General features: G+C 38.8%; 1 protein-coding gene and 1 non-coding gene across 27 annotated transcripts; both read left to right on the top strand.

The window, feature by feature from the left end:
* Nucleotides 1–747: 747 nt before the first annotated feature.
* Nucleotides 748–866, top strand: LOC125734040 (5S ribosomal RNA). The gene has a single exon (XR_007393368.1). It is a non-coding gene; the product is annotated as a 5S ribosomal RNA (ribosomal RNA).
* A 1,200-nt stretch (nt 867–2,066) lies between these two features.
* On the top strand, nt 2,067–15,613 carry LOC125715416 (uncharacterized). Of its 26 annotated transcripts, XM_048986925.1 has the most exons (17): nt 2,067–2,507; nt 2,712–2,781; nt 4,353–4,464; nt 4,888–5,050; nt 5,168–5,360; nt 6,431–6,538; nt 6,911–7,015; nt 7,504–7,611; nt 7,984–8,088; nt 8,577–8,684; nt 9,057–9,161; nt 9,650–9,757; nt 10,543–10,599; nt 10,961–12,962; nt 13,058–13,126; nt 13,698–13,832; nt 15,256–15,613. In XM_048986925.1, exons 6-17 carry the CDS (start codon nt 6,455–6,457, stop codon nt 15,477–15,479), a joined length of 3,210 nt encoding a protein of 1,069 aa, XP_048842882.1. In that variant the 5' UTR covers nt 2,067–2,507; nt 2,712–2,781; nt 4,353–4,464; nt 4,888–5,050; nt 5,168–5,360; nt 6,431–6,454; the 3' UTR covers nt 15,480–15,613. The 26 variants fall into 26 exon arrangements, with proteins under 26 accessions (XP_048842882.1, XP_048842873.1, XP_048842864.1 ...); XM_048986916.1 differs by having other exon boundaries at nt 2,067–2,781; nt 4,356–4,464; XM_048986907.1 differs by having other exon boundaries at nt 2,067–2,781.
* Nucleotides 15,614–18,662: the final 3,049 nt, after the last annotated feature.

Here is an 18,662-nt window from a genome sequence, read left to right as displayed (position 1 = left end):
GCTTTGTTTTCTATGCAAAAACCACTTCGCCACAGAAGACTCGATATTATTGGCATAGCAAGTTCTGCTCTTCTCCTTTCAAAACTTGCTAAAAGCTGTATTTAAAAGAACAGATTGGCCGGGGTAATTCATACCCTTCAATGCCAGCTTAATGTTTAGGTTAGTGGGAATCACAGAGGAATTAGGGATGGAAACTTCTTTGCTGGTGGTAGAAGCGGTCTGCTGAATTTTTAGAGAGAAGAGGCCGTCGATGTTTGAATGTAGAAAATTGTTCTGGCTGCAGCCTGCAGTATGGACTTGTTGGTGTGTGTAGCTCCCAGTGTTCTGACAGCGCGACGTTTTGGGGAAGCATGTGATTCAGCAGCTACCAGTGGGCTTCGTGCGGCGGAGATTTTGTGGCTGTTAGCGGAGTTGATAACAGGGGGTCGTTAAGAGAAGCCTGCATGCAGTAGGCAAAGGAGTAATGTTTGCCGGCGGGGGACATGCGGCGATAAACCTGTGCGGTAGTTAAAAGGAGTTAAAAAGAAGGAAGTGTGCGGATGCGGAAAGAATGGAATAATTGTGGTAGGCTGCCGGCTGAGTAGTTTGGTGAATGTTTGGTGTGGGTCCGGCGCTGCCGATTGGATGGTGGTGCTGCAGTGTGAGTCAGATAAAAAAAAAAAAAAGAACATTAGTAGTATCCAATGGGACCAACTGGCATGTATAGAGGCGTGTAATGCAAAAGGGCTGTTTTTGGTAGCATCTCTCGCTTACGGCCATACCACCCTGAACACGCCTGATCTCGTCTGATCTCGGAAGCTAAGCAGGGTAGGGTCTGGTTAGTACTTGGTTGGGAGACCACCTGGGAACACCAGGTGCTGTAAGCTTTTCTCACTTTTACTTTATACAGGGGGCGCTCCACTTCACGATTAATTTAAATCTATCACTCCCCTTCCATTTTACTATTTTATATATTTCTTTTTTCTCTCATTCATAAAGGCAGCTTTTACACACCGTTTTACTCTAAATACTTCCTGGTAATTCAAGGTGCTCTAAGCTGTTCGTGCCTTTATTCCACCAGGGCGCGATCTTCTCACAAACTTGAAGACTGTCACTCCCCATTCACGTTTTACAACTTATTGTTAATGATAAAGAGACAGCTTTTTACACACAGTTTTAAACAAAGTACTGATATTATTCCTCTTCAACTGACCGCTTTGTTTTCTATGCAAAAACCACTTCGCCACAGAAGACTCGATATTATTGGCATAGCAAGTTCTGCTCTTCTCCTTTCAAAACTTGCTAAAAGCTGTATTTAAAAGAACAGATTGGCCGGGGTAATTCACACCCTTCAATGCCAGCTTAATGTTTAGGTTAGTGGGAGTCACAGAGGAATTAGGGATGGAAACTTCTTTGCTGGTGGTAGAAGCGGTCTGGTGAATTTTTAGAGAGAAGAGGCCGTCGATGTTTGAATGTAGAAAATTGTTCTGGCTGCAGCCTGCAGTATGGACTTGTTGGTGTGTGTAGCTCCCAGTGTTCTGACAGCGCGACGTTTTGGGGAAGCATGTGACTCAGCAGCTTCCAGTGGGCTTCGTGCGGCGGAGATTCTTACACCCTTGCCTGATTCCACAGTTCCTACCCCCAACTTATATGGCCCCCCTCCCACCCTTCCATGACTTGTGAGATAAGGAAAGCACACTTCCCAACCTTTGGTTGTGCGCATGCTTGGGGTTTTGCTGTGTGTGTGTGTGTGTGTGTGTGTGTGTGTGCGTGTGTGTGTAGGTTGTTCATCTTGCGTCCAAAATTAAGGTTATATTTTATACTACTTTAAAATAACACATTTTTGTTTGACTGTTTAACAAACACATCTAAAGTTTTTATACATTTAAACATTAACAAAAGCTGTTAATGTGTTTTCTTTAAAATTTACAAGTCTATTTTGTGTGGTTTTTCACAATAAGACTCATGAACGACTAAGTTAGTATGTTTTGGGGTCTGTATACACATCGCGGTCCTATACTTTCACAGACCTAAAGTTAAACTCTAAAGCCCCTCACCACCGGTCTGCGTGTGTGTGTGTGTGTGTGTGTGTGTGTGTGTGTGTGTGTGTGTGTGTGTGTGTGTGTGTGTGTGTGTGTGTGTGTGTGTGTGTGTGTGTGTGTGTGCGTTGGTATTCCTATCTTTATGGGGACATTGATCTGTATACACAGTCACCTTATGGGGACCAAAAACGTTATGGGGACAAAAATCTAGGTCCCCATAAGGGAAACCATTAAAACATATTGGGGAGACTGTATATATGTGCCTTACAAAGTTTTAGCTTAGGCCCATAACGAACGACCTCATCGGATCACACGGTTCACACGGATTCTCTATGTTGCCACCTGTAGTCAGGAACCGGAACTTTTTGGGGGTGGGGCTTGGCCGAGCCTTACACACATTTTGCAAGCCTAATTTATGCAAATCACGGTACCGCCCACTTAACGGAGGTGTTTGCGTGATTTGCGCATGTGCAATAGCTTTGAGAGGTAAGAGCACCGTAAAGTTTTGTTCTATTAAGCAATTATAATACTTATCTTTCGAGTAAAATAAATAAGATTAAATAAACAATAAATGTAGGTGTGTAAAAAAGTGGCTGCTATGTTAATATTTTCAAAAAATTGTTAAAATGGTGAAACGAGAGCTGCGTTATGGCGAAGTGTAGTTTTATCTGACCATTAATGAGTTTTCAGCACCACGGGAAGTAGAAACATAGACGAAAGGAAGATTCTACTGCTTTTACACGACCAAATACAGTGAAAGGTAAGTTTGTGATTATATTTCTTGTGTTTTAATACGTTATTTATAATTAATACTTATTTATAATATATAACAATGCTAGCTGACTAGCCAGCTGAGTTTACATACACCTTATCAGATTTACTAGTGTGCTAGATTGGTTAAGTTAATAAGACGAAACTAATATATTAAATTGGGTCCTGTAGCTGGCGTGTGAATGCTTAGTGTAATACCCACATATCTAACTAGCTTCATGTAATGTAGTTAGCTGATAGCCATTTTCGGTTTCCCAAAAAAATCGAGCGAAAATTGTCATCGGTGTGAGTGACGGGTTCAGCCTCTTTGGAGGATATTGGTGCACAGTTTCCTGGGCCAAGCACAGTTCCCTAGTTCCTATTATTATTAGTAGTAGTAATAGTAGTAGTAGTACTACTGGTAATCTTTAAAGCGCTTCACGGTGGTTTGATGTATCGATGCTCCTTTTAATCTGATTCTCGAAACACTTCGGCTGAGACGTGATAAGTCTGTAGAACGGTTTATTAGAACAGTCATTAGCATGCACGCATAGTATGTTCTTAAACCGGTATGTAAATTGAGCAGAATAAAGAAGATATGTTCTGCAACCCCTTGCTTACTGCACGTCTGCATCACGCAGTTACTCAGTATAATATAATGTAGACATATGATGGACGCTATACGAGCTCGAATAGAAGATGGACAGTGTATGTACTGGTATAGAAGATCGATGCAATGCGGTTTTAAAAGAAAAATCCTGCAGTTGCCTGTCCTGTGTTATGAACCAGTCAGGTTCATAATTAATGTTGCATCTAAAAAAGAAGGTATAGAATATATATAGAAGGTATATGTTTAAGAAATAAACATATAGTTTATTTCACTTCTATATGTTGGAAAGAGGGTGCAGTGTTTAGTGCTGCTGCCTTGCAGCAAGAAGGTCCTGGGTTCGATTCCGGGTCCGTTCTGTGTGGAGCACGCACGCTCTCCCCATGTTTGCTTGGGTTATCTAGGGGCTCCGGTTTTCTCCCACAGTCCAAAGGCGTGCAGGGTAGGCTGGTTGGTGCGTCTAAATTGGCCCTGTAGTTGTGTGGTGTGTTGGCGCCCACCCAGGGTTGGTCCCCGTCTGTGTCCCCCCTGCGACTCCAGTGCAGATTATGGTAATGGATGGATGGATGGGTATTGGAAAGATAGGGTCTCATCTAACTTTGCGCATGGTAAGAGAGGAGCTGGGTTATACTAGCAGTAAAGGACAGAGTACAGGAAAACGGGGAACATATCTATTCCTCAAGGCGAAGGTATATATTTACCATTCTGCAAGGTAAACAACCCCATAAGACATTTAGGCTACAGTGACATTTTTTTTAGTACCACACAATATCAGGTTCCCCATTTTGGTTTACAGTTGAGTTTCGTCAGTTATTTAAAGGATTTTCAGAAGTGGTAGCCTGAGAGAGTGATAAATCTTGAAAGTATGCTTTTGATGTATCTGAACATAAGAACTAATAAAAAAATACTATTTAGTTAATAACTTTTCAGTTACGATTCGAGATCTGTCAAACTAATTTTTAATAATTTCCTAGCAGTTTGAAATGCCACCACGAATCAGCCCACTTAAGGATGCCATTCATTACGTTGCTTCAAAGACTGACAAAACATGGAAATTAGATGTGAAGTACATCAATGCAGAGAAAGGTAAGGTGATGTCTGACATGATTTTTCAGTTAATAATTACTTGCATGCAAAACTGAAGCTTTGCACTAGATGCTGATCAGATAATGATTGTATCATTATCTGATCAGCATCTAATGCAAACTTTAGGGTATCATGAGGTACCATCTGTCAAGGTCAGTTTTTGTGTAATTGGCATGAATTATCTGCAAGATTTGGTAATTTATACACATAATAGGTTCATGTATATGACCGATGAGCCCATTTATATACATTTTACACACTCACCAAGGCCAGCGAGTGTTAGGTTGAAATTATAATTGATTCTTTTACAAAACATTAAAAACGGGTTTCCCAGACCTGAACACATGACCAGGGCTAATTGGATAATGGTAGAATGCATAGGTTTTCCTATTTTATTAAAAATGGTTTTGTTGTCTATTACAGGCCGTGGTATATTTGCAAAGGGTTTGATTTGCAAAGGAGATTTTGTTGTTGAATATAGGGGAGAAATGATAAACAATGCGGAATCCCAGAGAAGAAGAAAACTTTACCACCCATCATGTACTGCATTTATGTTTGCGTTCAAGTGGAGAGGGAAAATGTATTGGTAAGACTTCAATTTGCAAATAATACTCCTTATACTAAATTAATAGAAACTCTGATCTTGTGGTGATATATTGTTATATTTTTATTTCCTGTTTTCTCATGTTACCATCTTTTTAAGTATTGATGCCTCTAAAGAAGATGGATCCTTTGGGCGGCTAGTTAATGATGACCACAGGCATCCAAACTGTAGGATGAAAAAAATTGATGTGAATGGAAACCCGCACCTTTGTCTGTTTGCACTAAATGACATTAATGAAGGAGAAGAGATTTCCTATGACTATGGAGGTGACGACTGCCCATGAAGAAAACAAGTATGTCACACAGTGTACAGAATATATTGTAGTGTTGCAGAATGTTTGAGAAAGGCTTATGATTGAATGGAGTATATATTAATCAAATTTATCACTATTTAAATAAAAAAAACTGACGTGGTAAAATAAGAATGAAAATGAACATACATAAAGAAACAAAATCAGTCAAGTAGTATCAGAATTATCTTAGCATCACCTGAAGCTGCAATCCATGATCAACCTCTAAGATAAATGACAATCTTCTAACAGAGGAAGAGGCACTAGAAAATCAAATCAAAGTTGCTAATGTTCTCAGAAGCTGTTAGATAAGATCAGTGTTTAAGAACCCAGTAATAAATATGGCCAATGTTTAGTTCCTTTATTTATGAAAATTTACCTACAATCTGAATAAAGGTAGTGATGTTGATAGTCATATGAAAAATATTTTCAGCCTAGATTACAGCTAATGAAGTAAATGCAAGTCCTAATTATTTAATAAAAATGTTACATTTGGTTGAAAAAACAGCTGCTAATATAAATTTAGAGGAGTCCATTCAGTCCATTTAAAGGCGTAGATGAATGAGCAAAGTACAAAAAATCACCAGCAGGTCCATTGTGTCCAACCAGTCACCTGGTTAAGTATCAAATACTTAGTTTTGTATTATGTATTTGGAATAGTGAAATCTCAATTTTTTTTATTTGTCATTATAAATGTGGGGGCGGCATGGTGGTGCAGTGGTTAGCACTGTTGCCTCACACCTCTGGTACCTGGGTTCGAATCTCCGCCTGGGTCACATGTGTGTGGAGTTTGCATGTTCTCCCCATGTCGTCGTGGGGTTTCCTCCGGGTACTCCGGTTTCCCCCCACAGTCCAAAAACATGCTGAGGCTAATTGGAGTTGCAAAATTGCCCATAGGTGTGTATGTGTGAGTGAATGGTGTGAGTGTGCCCTGCGATGGGCTGGCCCCCCATCCTGGGTTGTTCCCTGCCTCGTGCCCATTGCTTCCGGGATAGGCTCCGGATCCCCCGCGACCCAATAGGATAAGCGGTTTGGAAAATGGATGGATGGATGGATTATAAATGTGTTTTCAGGCGACCAGCATTACAGCTAATGCCATGGGGCCGGACGACTCTCAACCTTCCCTCTTGTCAAAGACTCCGATATATGATGCTACTGGACCAAACAACACACCTCAACAGGTACATTCATGTCCATCGCTTCAGATTGAATTCTAGTGTCTCTTTTTATGTTTCTCTACTTTAGGGGTGAGATTTTAGCTTTCACTGGGATCGTTATCTTTGGTAATAAGTACTGTATTCTAGGCACTCACGACGTCCCCACAACACACCTGCAGTTGGTGTGTGACTACAAAATGTTTGTGATAAATTGGGCAGAACTGGTCCCCATAAGGAACAGTAACACTGTGTGTGGAATGTCCCCACAAAGCGTATTTCATTCAAGATGTGTGAACACTGACAGAGCTGGACTGGGCAGGAAAAGATATTTTACAGTGAATTTGATTTTTTCTTTCCTCTGATGATTGTCGGCATGCATCTCATCTTTTCTTGTAGATTTTGTCTTTTGCTAATGCCATGGGGCCGGACGACTCTCGACCTTCCCTCCTCTCAAAGACTCCGATATATGATGCTACTGGACCAAACAACACACCTCAACAGGTACATTCATGTCCATCGCTTCAGATTGAATTCTAGTGTCTCTTTTTATGTTTCTCTACTTTAGGGGTGAGATTTTAGCTTTCACTGGGATCGTTATCTTTGGTAATAAGTACTGTATTCTAGGCACTCACGACGTCCCCACAACACACCTGCAGTTGGTGTGTGACTACAAAATGTTTGTGATAAATTGGGCAGAACTGGTCCCCATAAGGAACAGTAACACTGTGTGTGGAATGTCCCCACAAAGCGTCTTTCATTCAAGATGTGTGAACACTGACAGAGCTGGACTGGGCAGAAAAAGATATTTTACAATGAATTTGATTTTTTCTTTCCTCTGATGATTGTCGGCATGCATCTCATCTTTTCTTGTAGATTTTGTCTGTACACGCAGTCTGTCTGTCTGCATGTTATGGAATATTTACTTGAAATTGACAATTTGTTTTCAGTGTTTTCATTATCTGAATTTGTCATTATAAATGTGTTTTCAGACGACCAGCATTACAGCTAATGCCATGGGGTCGGACGACTCTCGACCTTCCCTCCTCTCAAAGACTCCGATATATGATGCTACTGAACCAAACAACACACCTCAACAGGTACATTCATGTCCATCGCTTCAGATTGAATTCTAGTGTCTCTTTTTATGTTTCTCTACTTTAGGGGTTAGCTTTTAGCTTTCACTGGGATCATTATCTTTGGTAATAAGTACTGTATTCTAGGCACTCACGACGTCCCCACAACACACCTGCAGTTGGTGTGTGACTACAAAATGTTTGTGATAAATTGGGCAGAACTGGTCCCCATAAGGAACAGTAACACTGTGTGTGGAATGTCCCCACAAAGCGTCTTTCATTCAAGATGTGTGAACACTGACAGAGCTGGACTGGGCAGGAAAAGATATTTTACAGTGAATTTGATTTTTTCTTTCCTCTGATGATTGTCGGCATGCATCTCATCTTTTCTTGTAGATTTTGTCTTTTGCTAATGCCATGGGGCCGGACGACTCTCGACCTTCCCTCCTCTCAAAGACTCCGATATATGATGCTACTGGACCAAACAACACACCTCAACAGGTACATTCATGTCCATCGCTTCAGATTGAATTCTAGTGTCTCTTTTTATGTTTCTCTACTTTAGGGGTGAGATTTTAGCTTTCACTGGGATCGTTATCTTTGGTAATAAGTACTGTATTCTAGGCACTCACGACGTCCCCACAACACACCTGCAGTTGGTGTGTGACTACAAAATGTTTGTGATAAATTGGGCAGAACTGGTCCCCATAAGGAACAGTAACACTGTGTGTGGAATGTCCCCACAAAGCGTCTTTCATTCAAGATGTGTGAACACTGACAGAGCTGGACTGGGCAGAAAAAGATATTTTACAATGAATTTGATTTTTTCTTTCCTCTGATGATTGTCGGCATGCATCTCATCTTTTCTTGTAGATTTTGTCTGTACACGCAGTCTGTCTGTCTGCATGTTATGGAATATTTACTTGAAATTGACAATTTGTTTTCAGTGTTTTCATTATCTGAATTTGTCATTATAAATGTGTTTTCAGACGACCAGCATTACAGCTAATGCCATGGGGTCGGACGACTCTCGACCTTCCCTCCTCTCAAAGACTCCGATATATGATGCTACTGAACCAAACAACACACCTCAACAGGTACATTCATGTCCATCGCTTCAGATTGAATTCTAGTGTCTCTTTTTATGTTTCTCTACTTTAGGGGTTAGCTTTTAGCTTTCACTGGGATCATTATCTTTGGTAATAAGTACTGTATTCTAGGCACTCACGACGTCCCCACAACACACCTGCAGTTGGTGTGTGACTACAAAATGTTTGTGATAAATTGGGCAGAACTGGTCCCCATAAGGAACAGTAACACTGTGTGTGGAATGTCCCCACAAAGCGTCTTTCATTCAAGATGTGTGAACACTGACAGAGCTGGACTGGGCAGGAAAAGATATTTTACAGTGAATTTGATTTTTTCTTTCCTCTGATGATTGTCGGCATGCATCTCATCTTTTCTTGTAGATTTTGTCTTTTGCTAATGCCATGGGGCCGGACGACTCTCGACCTTCCCTCCTCTCAAAGACTCCGATATATGATGCTACTGGACCAAACAACACACCTCAACAGGTACATTCATGTCCATCGCTTCAGATTGAATTCTAGTGTCTCTTTTTATGTTTCTCTACTTTAGGGGTGAGATTTTAGCTTTCACTGGGATCGTTATCTTTGGTAATAAGTACTGTATTCTAGGCACTCACGACGTCCCCACAACACACCTGCAGTTGGTGTGTGACTACAAAATGTTTGTGATAAATTGGGCAGAACTGGTCCCCATAAGGAACAGTAACACTGTGTGTGGAATGTCCCCACAAAGCGTCTTTCATTCAAGATGTGTGAACACTGACAGAGCTGGACTGGGCAGAAAAAGATATTTTACAATGAATTTGATTTTTTCTTTCCTCTGATGATTGTCGGCATGCATCTCATCTTTTCTTGTAGATTTTGTCTGTACACGCAGTCTGTCTGTCTGCATGTTATGGAATATTTACTTGAAATTGACAATTTGTTTTCAGTGTTTTCATTATCTGAATTTGTCATTATAAATGTGTTTTCAGACGACCAGCATTACAGCTAATGCCATGGGGTCGGACGACTCTCGACCTTCCCTCCTCTCAAAGACTCCGATATATGATGCTACTGAACCAAACAACACACCTCAACAGGTACATTCATGTCCATCGCTTCAGATTGAATTCTAGTGTCTCTTTTTATGTTTCTCTACTTTAGGGGTTAGCTTTTAGCTTTCACTGGGATCATTATCTTTGGTAATAAGTACTGTATTCTAGGCACTCACGACGTCCCCACAACACACCTGCAGTTGGTGTGTGACTTCAAAATGTTTGTGATAAATTGGGCAGAACTGGTCCCCATAAGGAACAGTAACACTGTGTGTGGAATGTCCCCAGAAAGCATATGATGCATTAAACATACAGTATATGGAGAAAAGTTTTTTTTTTTGTCAACACTTGAAAATCACACTAATATATGGTTCTTCCTTAAACAAAGTTGGAAGCATACAATTCTCTAGGGGCTCTGTATTGTGCTATCTTGTTTTGAAAAATGTTCTTTTTGCACAGTACTTTTTGATAAATCTCTAACGTTAGTCTTTCACAAAGTGGTTAAACATGACCCATCTTTGTCAGCCTTTTTTGTGTGTTTTGCAGGCAACAAATTCAAAGTTTGTTTATATTTATATAATGCAATCAAGTTGGTCAGCCAACATATTTTGGCCATAACAATTCTCAGTTCAATTTTCTTAATTGCATATTTTAAATTGCATTTTAGAAAAGTTTCTTTTTCCAGACTTTTCTTTATTTTTAATTTCACTAATTATAGTGCCAAAGACTGTGTTCCCAGATGACTTTTTTTCCCCACAGATTCCTAGAGGATACTTTGTAATTGAAACTACTATTTCAAATATTGTTTATATGGTTGCTTGTATTTACAGATTGCCAATGAAGATGAGGTTTTTGTACCAAGACTCAGACGGACTAAAAGTATTGAAGTAAGTTCTCTTTCCAAAAAAAAAAATGTTTACTAAACTGGGACTTTGTTTCAGTCAACAGTTATTTTCAGTATCAATTATTCATTGGATTATATTCTTAATTGATAAATTATTTGGTCTATAAAATACCAGAGAGAAGTGAAAAATGTGCATCACTTTTTCTTTGAACCTAAGATGTCATCAGATGTCTTTGTTAAATCAGCTGTCCAAAATCCAAAATAATATGGTGAAAAGAAACGTTATCACACTTACAAAACCTGCAAAAATTAAACTGAATCAATGATTAATTTATTATCAAAATAGCTGAATTCATTTCTCACAATTTACTGATCGAATAATTATTACTTTGTTGTATTTTTAGATGAAAGACGCTGTTCCTGACAATTCTGATGAACTTTATGATTCCACATCAGGGAGTAATGATGATTATATTCCAGATACCACTTGTGAAAGTGACAGTGGAAGTGAATACAGCTTTAAACAAAACCTAAGGACCAAGAATCAGTCTTTTGATTTGCTTGATGTCTCTGGTTCAGTGAGTTCCCAAGTCTGTGACTCGACAACCCCAGACAAAATGACTTATGATGACCACAACCTTGCATCTGAAGTCACTGGAGCAGAAGAAGAAGAACCCTCTTCAAGTCAGAATGTAAATGACATCATGGTTGTTAAGGCATTAAAAAAAAGAGGAGGGAATAGAATTTACAACAAGAAACACTATTGCTTGTATTGCTCTAAACCATATTCTAAGATCGCAAGGCATCTAGAAGGTGCACATGAAAATAAACCTGATGTAGCTAAAGCTCTAAGCTTTCCAAAGGGTTCCAAGGAGAGGAAAAAACAGCTAGATTATATTCGTAACAGAGGAAATTATGCTCACAATGCTGCTGTAATGGAGTCAGGAAAGGGGGAACTAGTGCCATTTAGGCGACCTCATAAAGAAGTGCAGGGAAAGGAATTCATGCACTGTGCATATTGTCAAGGTCTTTTTACAAGAAAGGTTCTTTGGCGGCATATGCATAATTGTAAACTTAAACCCGGATCAGTCACCTCCAAACCAGGAAAGAACCGTGTTCAGTCCATGTGTACATACACAGGGCCTGTGCCTTCACACGTAAGTAAACAACTGTGGGGAGTAATCGGTGCCATGAATCCTGACCCAGTCACAGATATAATCAAAAATGACCAAGTCATTATTGCTCTTGGACAGCACTTGTTAAACAAAGGTGGACCATCACGCAAGAATCAACAGTATGTTCGAGAGAAGATGAGAGAAATCGGAAGGCTGATTTACAATGCCAGCAAAGTGACCACCTTAAAAAAATTGGAAGATTTCATAAATCCAAAGAACTACATGGACACTGTCAAAGCTGTCAAGTTTACATGTGGGTATGACAGTGAAACAAACAAGTTCTTAATTCCATCACTGGCAAACAAACTTGGAAATGCCTTGGTTAAAGTAAGTAAACTTTTAAAAGCTCAGGGTTTAATCTCAAACAACAAAGAGCTTGTTGAGAATGCCAGTAAGTTTCTAGATGTCCATCAGCAAAAGTGGAATGAGATGATCTCAGCTACTGCATTGAGGAACATCAGTGAAGCAAAGTGGAATGTGCCCACTCTCATGCCCTTTACTGAAGATGTCCAAAAAATGCATGCATATCTCAATGAAATGCAGGATAACTGGTACAAATCGCTCTATGAAAATCCCTCTGTAAAAGCCTGGATTGAGCTTACAAAGGTGTGTATGACCCAGATCATTCTCTTTAACCGGCGCAGGGAAGGAGAGGTGGCAAGCATGCCCTTATCTGCATTTTTATCGAGAGACACCTCTGATCCACATCAGGATGTGGACTGGGCTCTGTCTGAAGTGGAAAGAAAACTTTACAGACACTTTACACGGATTGTCACCAGGGGGAAACGTGGTCGCCCAGTTCCAATTCTATTGACTCCAAAAATGCTGTGTGCATTAGAACTCCTTGCTAAGCAGAGAGGGGCCTGTGGGGTACTAAAGGACAATCAGTATATGTTTGCGAGACCAGAAGCTATGACACATTTCCGAGGTTCTGATTGCATCCGTGGATTTGCCAAGGTGTGTGGTGCAAAATGTCCTGAATCACTGACATCTACCAGACTGCGAAAGCATGCTGCAACCCTTTCAACTGTGCTGAACATGACAGACACAGAGATGGACCAGCTGGCCACCTTTCTTGGACATGACATTAGAATCCATCGTGAGTTCTATAGACTCCCTGAGAAGACCCTGCAACTTGCAAAGATCAGCAAAGTTCTAATGGCACTCGAGCAGGGAAGATTAGCTGAGTTTCATGGCAAGAACTTGGATGAAATTCAGATAGATCCAGATGGTATGTTATTTGACTTTTTTGTTTATTTTTCTGCTTGCTATCTATTCTTTTTGTTTAATCACATTGTTAAGCTGTACTTCGTATGACTTCCACAGAAAAAGTTCTGGACAGTGATGAGGAAGACTTCCAGGAGAAATGTCAGGCAGATTCATCAATTATAGATGGTATGTTTTGTCACTAGTTTAAGTCAGTAAATAAGTTTATTAGAGTATTGCTTTAATTGAATTTGTTATTTAGCTAACTAATGCCAGGGGCATATGGACGTATTAATTGGGACTTGAAAGCTACAATTATAAAAAAAATAATAATAATCAAACATAACATCACGAATTGGCCCTTGTCAAACTCACTCTAATCATTGAACTTGCCCATTTTTTTCCTACTTCTGACACATCAACTTTGAGGACAAAATGTTCTCTTGCTGCCTAATAAATCCCATCCACTATCAGGTGCCATGATGAAGAGATAATCAGTGTTGTTCACTTCACCTGTCAGTGATCATAATGTTATACCTGATCGGTGTATATGCTTAGCATCTTGCACCTAATGATACCAAGCCTGTCACTCTGGTTTTAATCATGGTTCTGGTTTCTTGAGATTTGCCTGCCTCTGCCTGTTTACTGACTATGATTCAGCTGTATATTTTGGATTTTTCTGCATATTTAATAAAATAATAGTTTACTGCATTTGCATCCACCTCCAGCATCTGCTCTGAATGTTGATTATTTTCCACAGAACCATCAGCAGAGGAGATACTTCCTCCTACCGAAAGGAATGAAATGCCGCCACCACCGTCCAAGAGACATAAACCACTACCATTAGATGATACATCACCGTCAGTAGTCAGTACTGTGAGGCCTTCATCCAAAGGTGAACTCTCTACTCTTTTGTTTGTATTTGCGGAGGTACTGTCAGTGTCTGAATTAAACTAGAAATGGCTAAATGTTGTAGCAGCCAAATTGCTTTAAATGAATGCTTTGCTGCCAAACTGTTGTTGTCCCAAGCAGCTCTACATTATTCTGCCCTGTCTGAAAATCACAATTCTCAGAAATCCCTCTGTACCATTTGATGGGGCTAATTGGTTGTTGCTCGACTCTATAAGCTGCTTGAAGTGGGACTAGTAACAGTAACTGTTCTAATAAATGAAACATTAGTAATAACTAGCCCCTATATCAACCACCTGTCCTGGCTGTTCACAGGGTGCTGGAGCAATTCAGTGTGAATGACTGGATAACTTACAGCATTACTCATAATGTAGAAGCAACTCAACTTCAAGTAGCTTTAATATAATTTTCTTGTTACCAAAGCTAATATAGCTAAAGCGGTACATATTAGTACTTGTATGATGGTTGTACAGTATACCAAAAACATTATAATTCTGTGTAAACCATAAATAACAGAATACAATAATTTGCAAATCTCAACCTATGTTCAATTGAATACAATACAAACACAAAATATTTAGTGTTTATACTGATGAACCTGATTTTGATACCTGCAAAATGCTTAAAAAAAGTTGGGACAGGGGCATGTTTACCTTTGTATTACATCACCTTTTCTTTTACCAACACTCAGTGAGCCTTTGGGAATTGTTGAAGTTTTGAACAAGAAATTCTTTCCTATTCATACTTGATACATGACTTCAGTTGCTCAACAAACTAAGGTCTCTGTTGTTGTATTTTGGGTTTCATAATTTTCACACATTTTCAAAGGGTGACAGGTGTGGTCTGCAGGCAGGCCAGTTTAGATCCAGCGCTCTTTTACCAGCAAGCCACACTGTTGTAACACGTGCAGAATATGGCTTGGCATTGTCTTGCTGGAATAAGCAATAACGTCTCTGAAAAAGACATATGGATGGCGGCATATTTTGCATTCAACATTAAAGGTACTTTCACATGCCATGAGTGCTAACACACCAAGTGGTAACCACTGTGCTATCCTTGCTTGTGAAGAACTGAGCCTTTCTTTTGTATTCAGTTGAATGTCGGTTGCATTCTGTTTTTATTTATGTTTTACACAGCATCCCAGTTTTTTGAAATCAGGGTTGTAATGTCTTATATAATTACTATACACACTATATACAATACTAATACTATACTAGATGGATTTATCTAGTGGATCTTTAATGTTCATAAGAAGATACATACTGTTGTTTCTTCTTAAAATTTGACAATATAATTCTATTCCTAGGTAAATGCAAAGAATTTTACTTGCTGCATGTATGCTGATATAGAATTTAGCAAATTATATCTGATTTACAGCATTACTAATTAGTTTTTCTTACCACTTTAAGGTAAAGTGACCCAAAAGAAGAGACCCTGGCAGCAGACAGAGGTGCAGGCAGTGGAGAGGCACATGAATCGGTTCATCATATCTGGTATTGTGCCAGCAAAGAGCGATTGCGAGAGGTGTTTAAGAGCGGAACCAGAAGCTCTTAAGCAAAGAAACTGGGAGAACTTGAAATTCTATGTGTATAATCGCATCACGGCCTACAAAAGGGAAATTCAACGTAAATAGGGTTAAAGTTACGAATTCTCTGGTATGGCTTTTTGTTTCCGTTTGCCAGTGATTTGGAAAAGTTCCTGTTTTAAAACTCAGTCAACAGGAATTTATTTGCTTTTAGATTCATTTGACTTCATTTGGTGAGTTTGTGAAGTTGAATTCCTAAAAAGTTGCAAATTTTGTAGTTTAAATTTAAATGGCAGTTCTTGACCGTTTGACGTTATATATATATATATATATATAACATCAAACGGTCAAGAACTGCCATGACATTAAGCTTAAATTTAAACTACAAAATTTGCAACTTTTTAGGAATTCAACTTCACAAACTCACCAAATGAAGTCAAATGAATCTAAAAGCAAATAAATTCCTGTTGACTGAGTTTTAAAACAGGAACAGGAATAATTTTTGGCTATTATTTTATATATATATATATATATATATATATATATATATATATATATATATATATATATATATATATATATATATATATATATATATATAAATAATAGCCAAAAATGGCAATGATTTTGACAGGTTTCTGTTTTATATTAGGAAAGCCTATCTGAAAAATCAGGCAACAGGAATTTGATTGCTTTAGATTCATTTGACTTAATTTGATGAGTTTGTTTGTGAAGGTGAACTCATTAAAAGTTGCAGATTTTGCAATGTTAATGTCGCGTTCAGTGTCGTGTTGTGTGGAGTTCAATCTGTGTCTTATTATAATGGAAGTGTGGTGGAATTTACCACCAGAAGTCCAATCTTCTCTACACCCAACAATATGTAATAAACCAACATGTTGTATTCAATAATGGGGACCTTCAAAAGAGAGTTTTTTGAGCCTGGGGGGTTGGGGGGATGTATGTTAATAACCATGCAGATGTGTTTACCCTGCCATTGAGTTTTGCTAAATCATTGACTTTTACACTTGTTAGATTTAGAATATGTAAGGAATAATTGACTGAATTATGAATTATTGAATTGTTGAATTATTAGAAAATAATTTCTCCGCTTCGCGTCGTGGCCGCATTACCACCTTGGGTGTGCATTATTTTCTAATAATTCAACGGTCCGGAGTCAATTATTCCGCTTATACTACGGTTGCCACACCTCAAGACATCGATCAGATGATATATTTCAAGGGATTCGTCCGGTTTTTCTACTTAAATCGCTATTGTGAGTAGGATTATTTCTTCCGCATCTGTCATGTTGTTGTTTTTGTTAGTCCTGTGTGCTGTATAGGTACTGTATGCTAATTTCCGTTATTACAGTTAACTATGCGAAGTGATATGGAACTGTAATGCGGTCAAGAGAGCTACCTGGAACTACATTCGCCGTTCGTTTATCTGAAAATAATTGCACACCTCAGAACGTTCGTCAGCCAATCAGATTCAAGCATTCAACGGTCCCGTAGTATAAATATTTTTAATTGCCTACAGTTAAACAATAGGACAGAGGACACAAAAGAACTCCTCATTTGTTAGAGAAACATAGCAATTAAGTATTTATAATTTCTTACTATGAGTAGCTAAAATATTTCACAGTACTGTGATTGAGTAGTAGATAGCTGATGCTGGATGGTTGACTGGTTAAAAAATATTTAGAATGGCTGTAAAACTGGAAAGTAAAGGTTTAAAGGTTTGACTTCTTTGGGTCTGATCCTTTGTAAGTGAATGTAGCCTTTAACTGCTTCACCTATTAATGTTCACTTCAATCACACTGATATTCTTAACAACCCTAGGTTTTCAGTCATAACTAAATGTCTTAACTATTATTTTGGACAGTTATTTAATATGATTAATCACTCAGAGGAAACTTCAGGGTTACACGAGACTGAGGAAAACTTTGTCTATGCTGATGTGTTGGAGGAACACGGTTTACTTACCACAAACATTTGGCGTTTAATTTCAGTATGTATAAAATACATGGCTGGAAACATATAACAATTGACTGTAGAGTGAAAGGAGAAAAACATTGTGATGTGTGTTGAATGCATATGCATATATAATATAATAATTTATCTGAGGATTGCCTTCATATAGGTGCTCATCAATTAGTAACAATTATAGTTGCAATGTCCCCACTAATCAAGGAGGAATTTGTGTGAATTATGCAAATCAGGTCCCCACTAAATATATTGGAATTTGTGTGAATAATGCAAATACTATGTAAACGAGGTCCCCATTAGTGATATTCACCAGATTTTTCATAAGTCCCCATAGAGTTTGGTCAAAACATTACTTCATCAATTCAGATATTTGAAGTCGTGTATAAGCTAACAAAGCTATGGTTAGTATGCCTGATTTTTTTCTTATTTCTAGAACCTGTAGAAAGGGTGGTCCCCGCAAGTGATGATCAAAAAGCTGGTCCCCATACAACATGGAAACCAGTATGTGTGTGTGTGTGTGTGTGTGTGTGTGTGGCACATGCATTCGTTTGTCCGTCCGTCTGTCTGTGGTCAGTGTTAGTTGTGAACTGTGTGCTTGGTTTTTTAGTCCTGCTCTCTGTTTAGCCTAGTTCCTTAGTTGTGTTACTTAATGATTTCTTTAGTTCAATCTTATTTCTCCCAGCTAGTTTCGGACCCCTCACGGCCTTTTTGTTTAGTATTTTACCCCAGGGTGCTCTGTTTTTCTTTAATAAACCCCATTTTCGTCTTGGAGCTGCTAGTGGATCATCACCTTTTCCTGTCTGTGCCATAAAAGATTAGCCTTTTCAGAAAGTATAGGCAGTGCTGTGCTTTGCCTACTACCACTTAGACGTTTTTTGTTGCAAGCACAGGTCACAGACCTGTCTTCAAATTTTATATTGCAAGTTTAGTGACAAACACCGAAAATAATTGCCAGGTCACAAGCACAGACCCCCTCTAGCCTTTAAGACAAGGGGGCAAATAAATAATCCAAGTGTGCAGAAAATCAATAAAATGAAAATTAGACACAAACTAATTCAACTCAAGAAAGAAAATATTATTAAGCTAAGAGAAGTAGAGTTTTTAAGTTTACCATTCATGTAGTACTGGAGACTCACTCAGACCATAGAATCATACAGAATAGCATTAAAGACACAATTTAGTAATTTAAGCATCCAAAATGAGTAAAAGAGGGGCAGGGCGACTGCTCATTTGTACTACTCCCTGTATACTTTCTCATAATGCTACACCATGGGGTTCCTACAACAGGCCTTGAAGAAACCTCTGT

This window comes from Brienomyrus brachyistius, chromosome 2, assembly GCF_023856365.1.
Source record: "Brienomyrus brachyistius isolate T26 chromosome 2, BBRACH_0.4, whole genome shotgun sequence".
Lineage (NCBI taxonomy): Eukaryota > Metazoa > Chordata > Actinopteri > Osteoglossiformes > Mormyridae > Brienomyrus > Brienomyrus brachyistius.
Note: the sequence above shows the minus strand (reverse complement) of the source record. Positions and strands in the feature narration are given on the sequence as shown.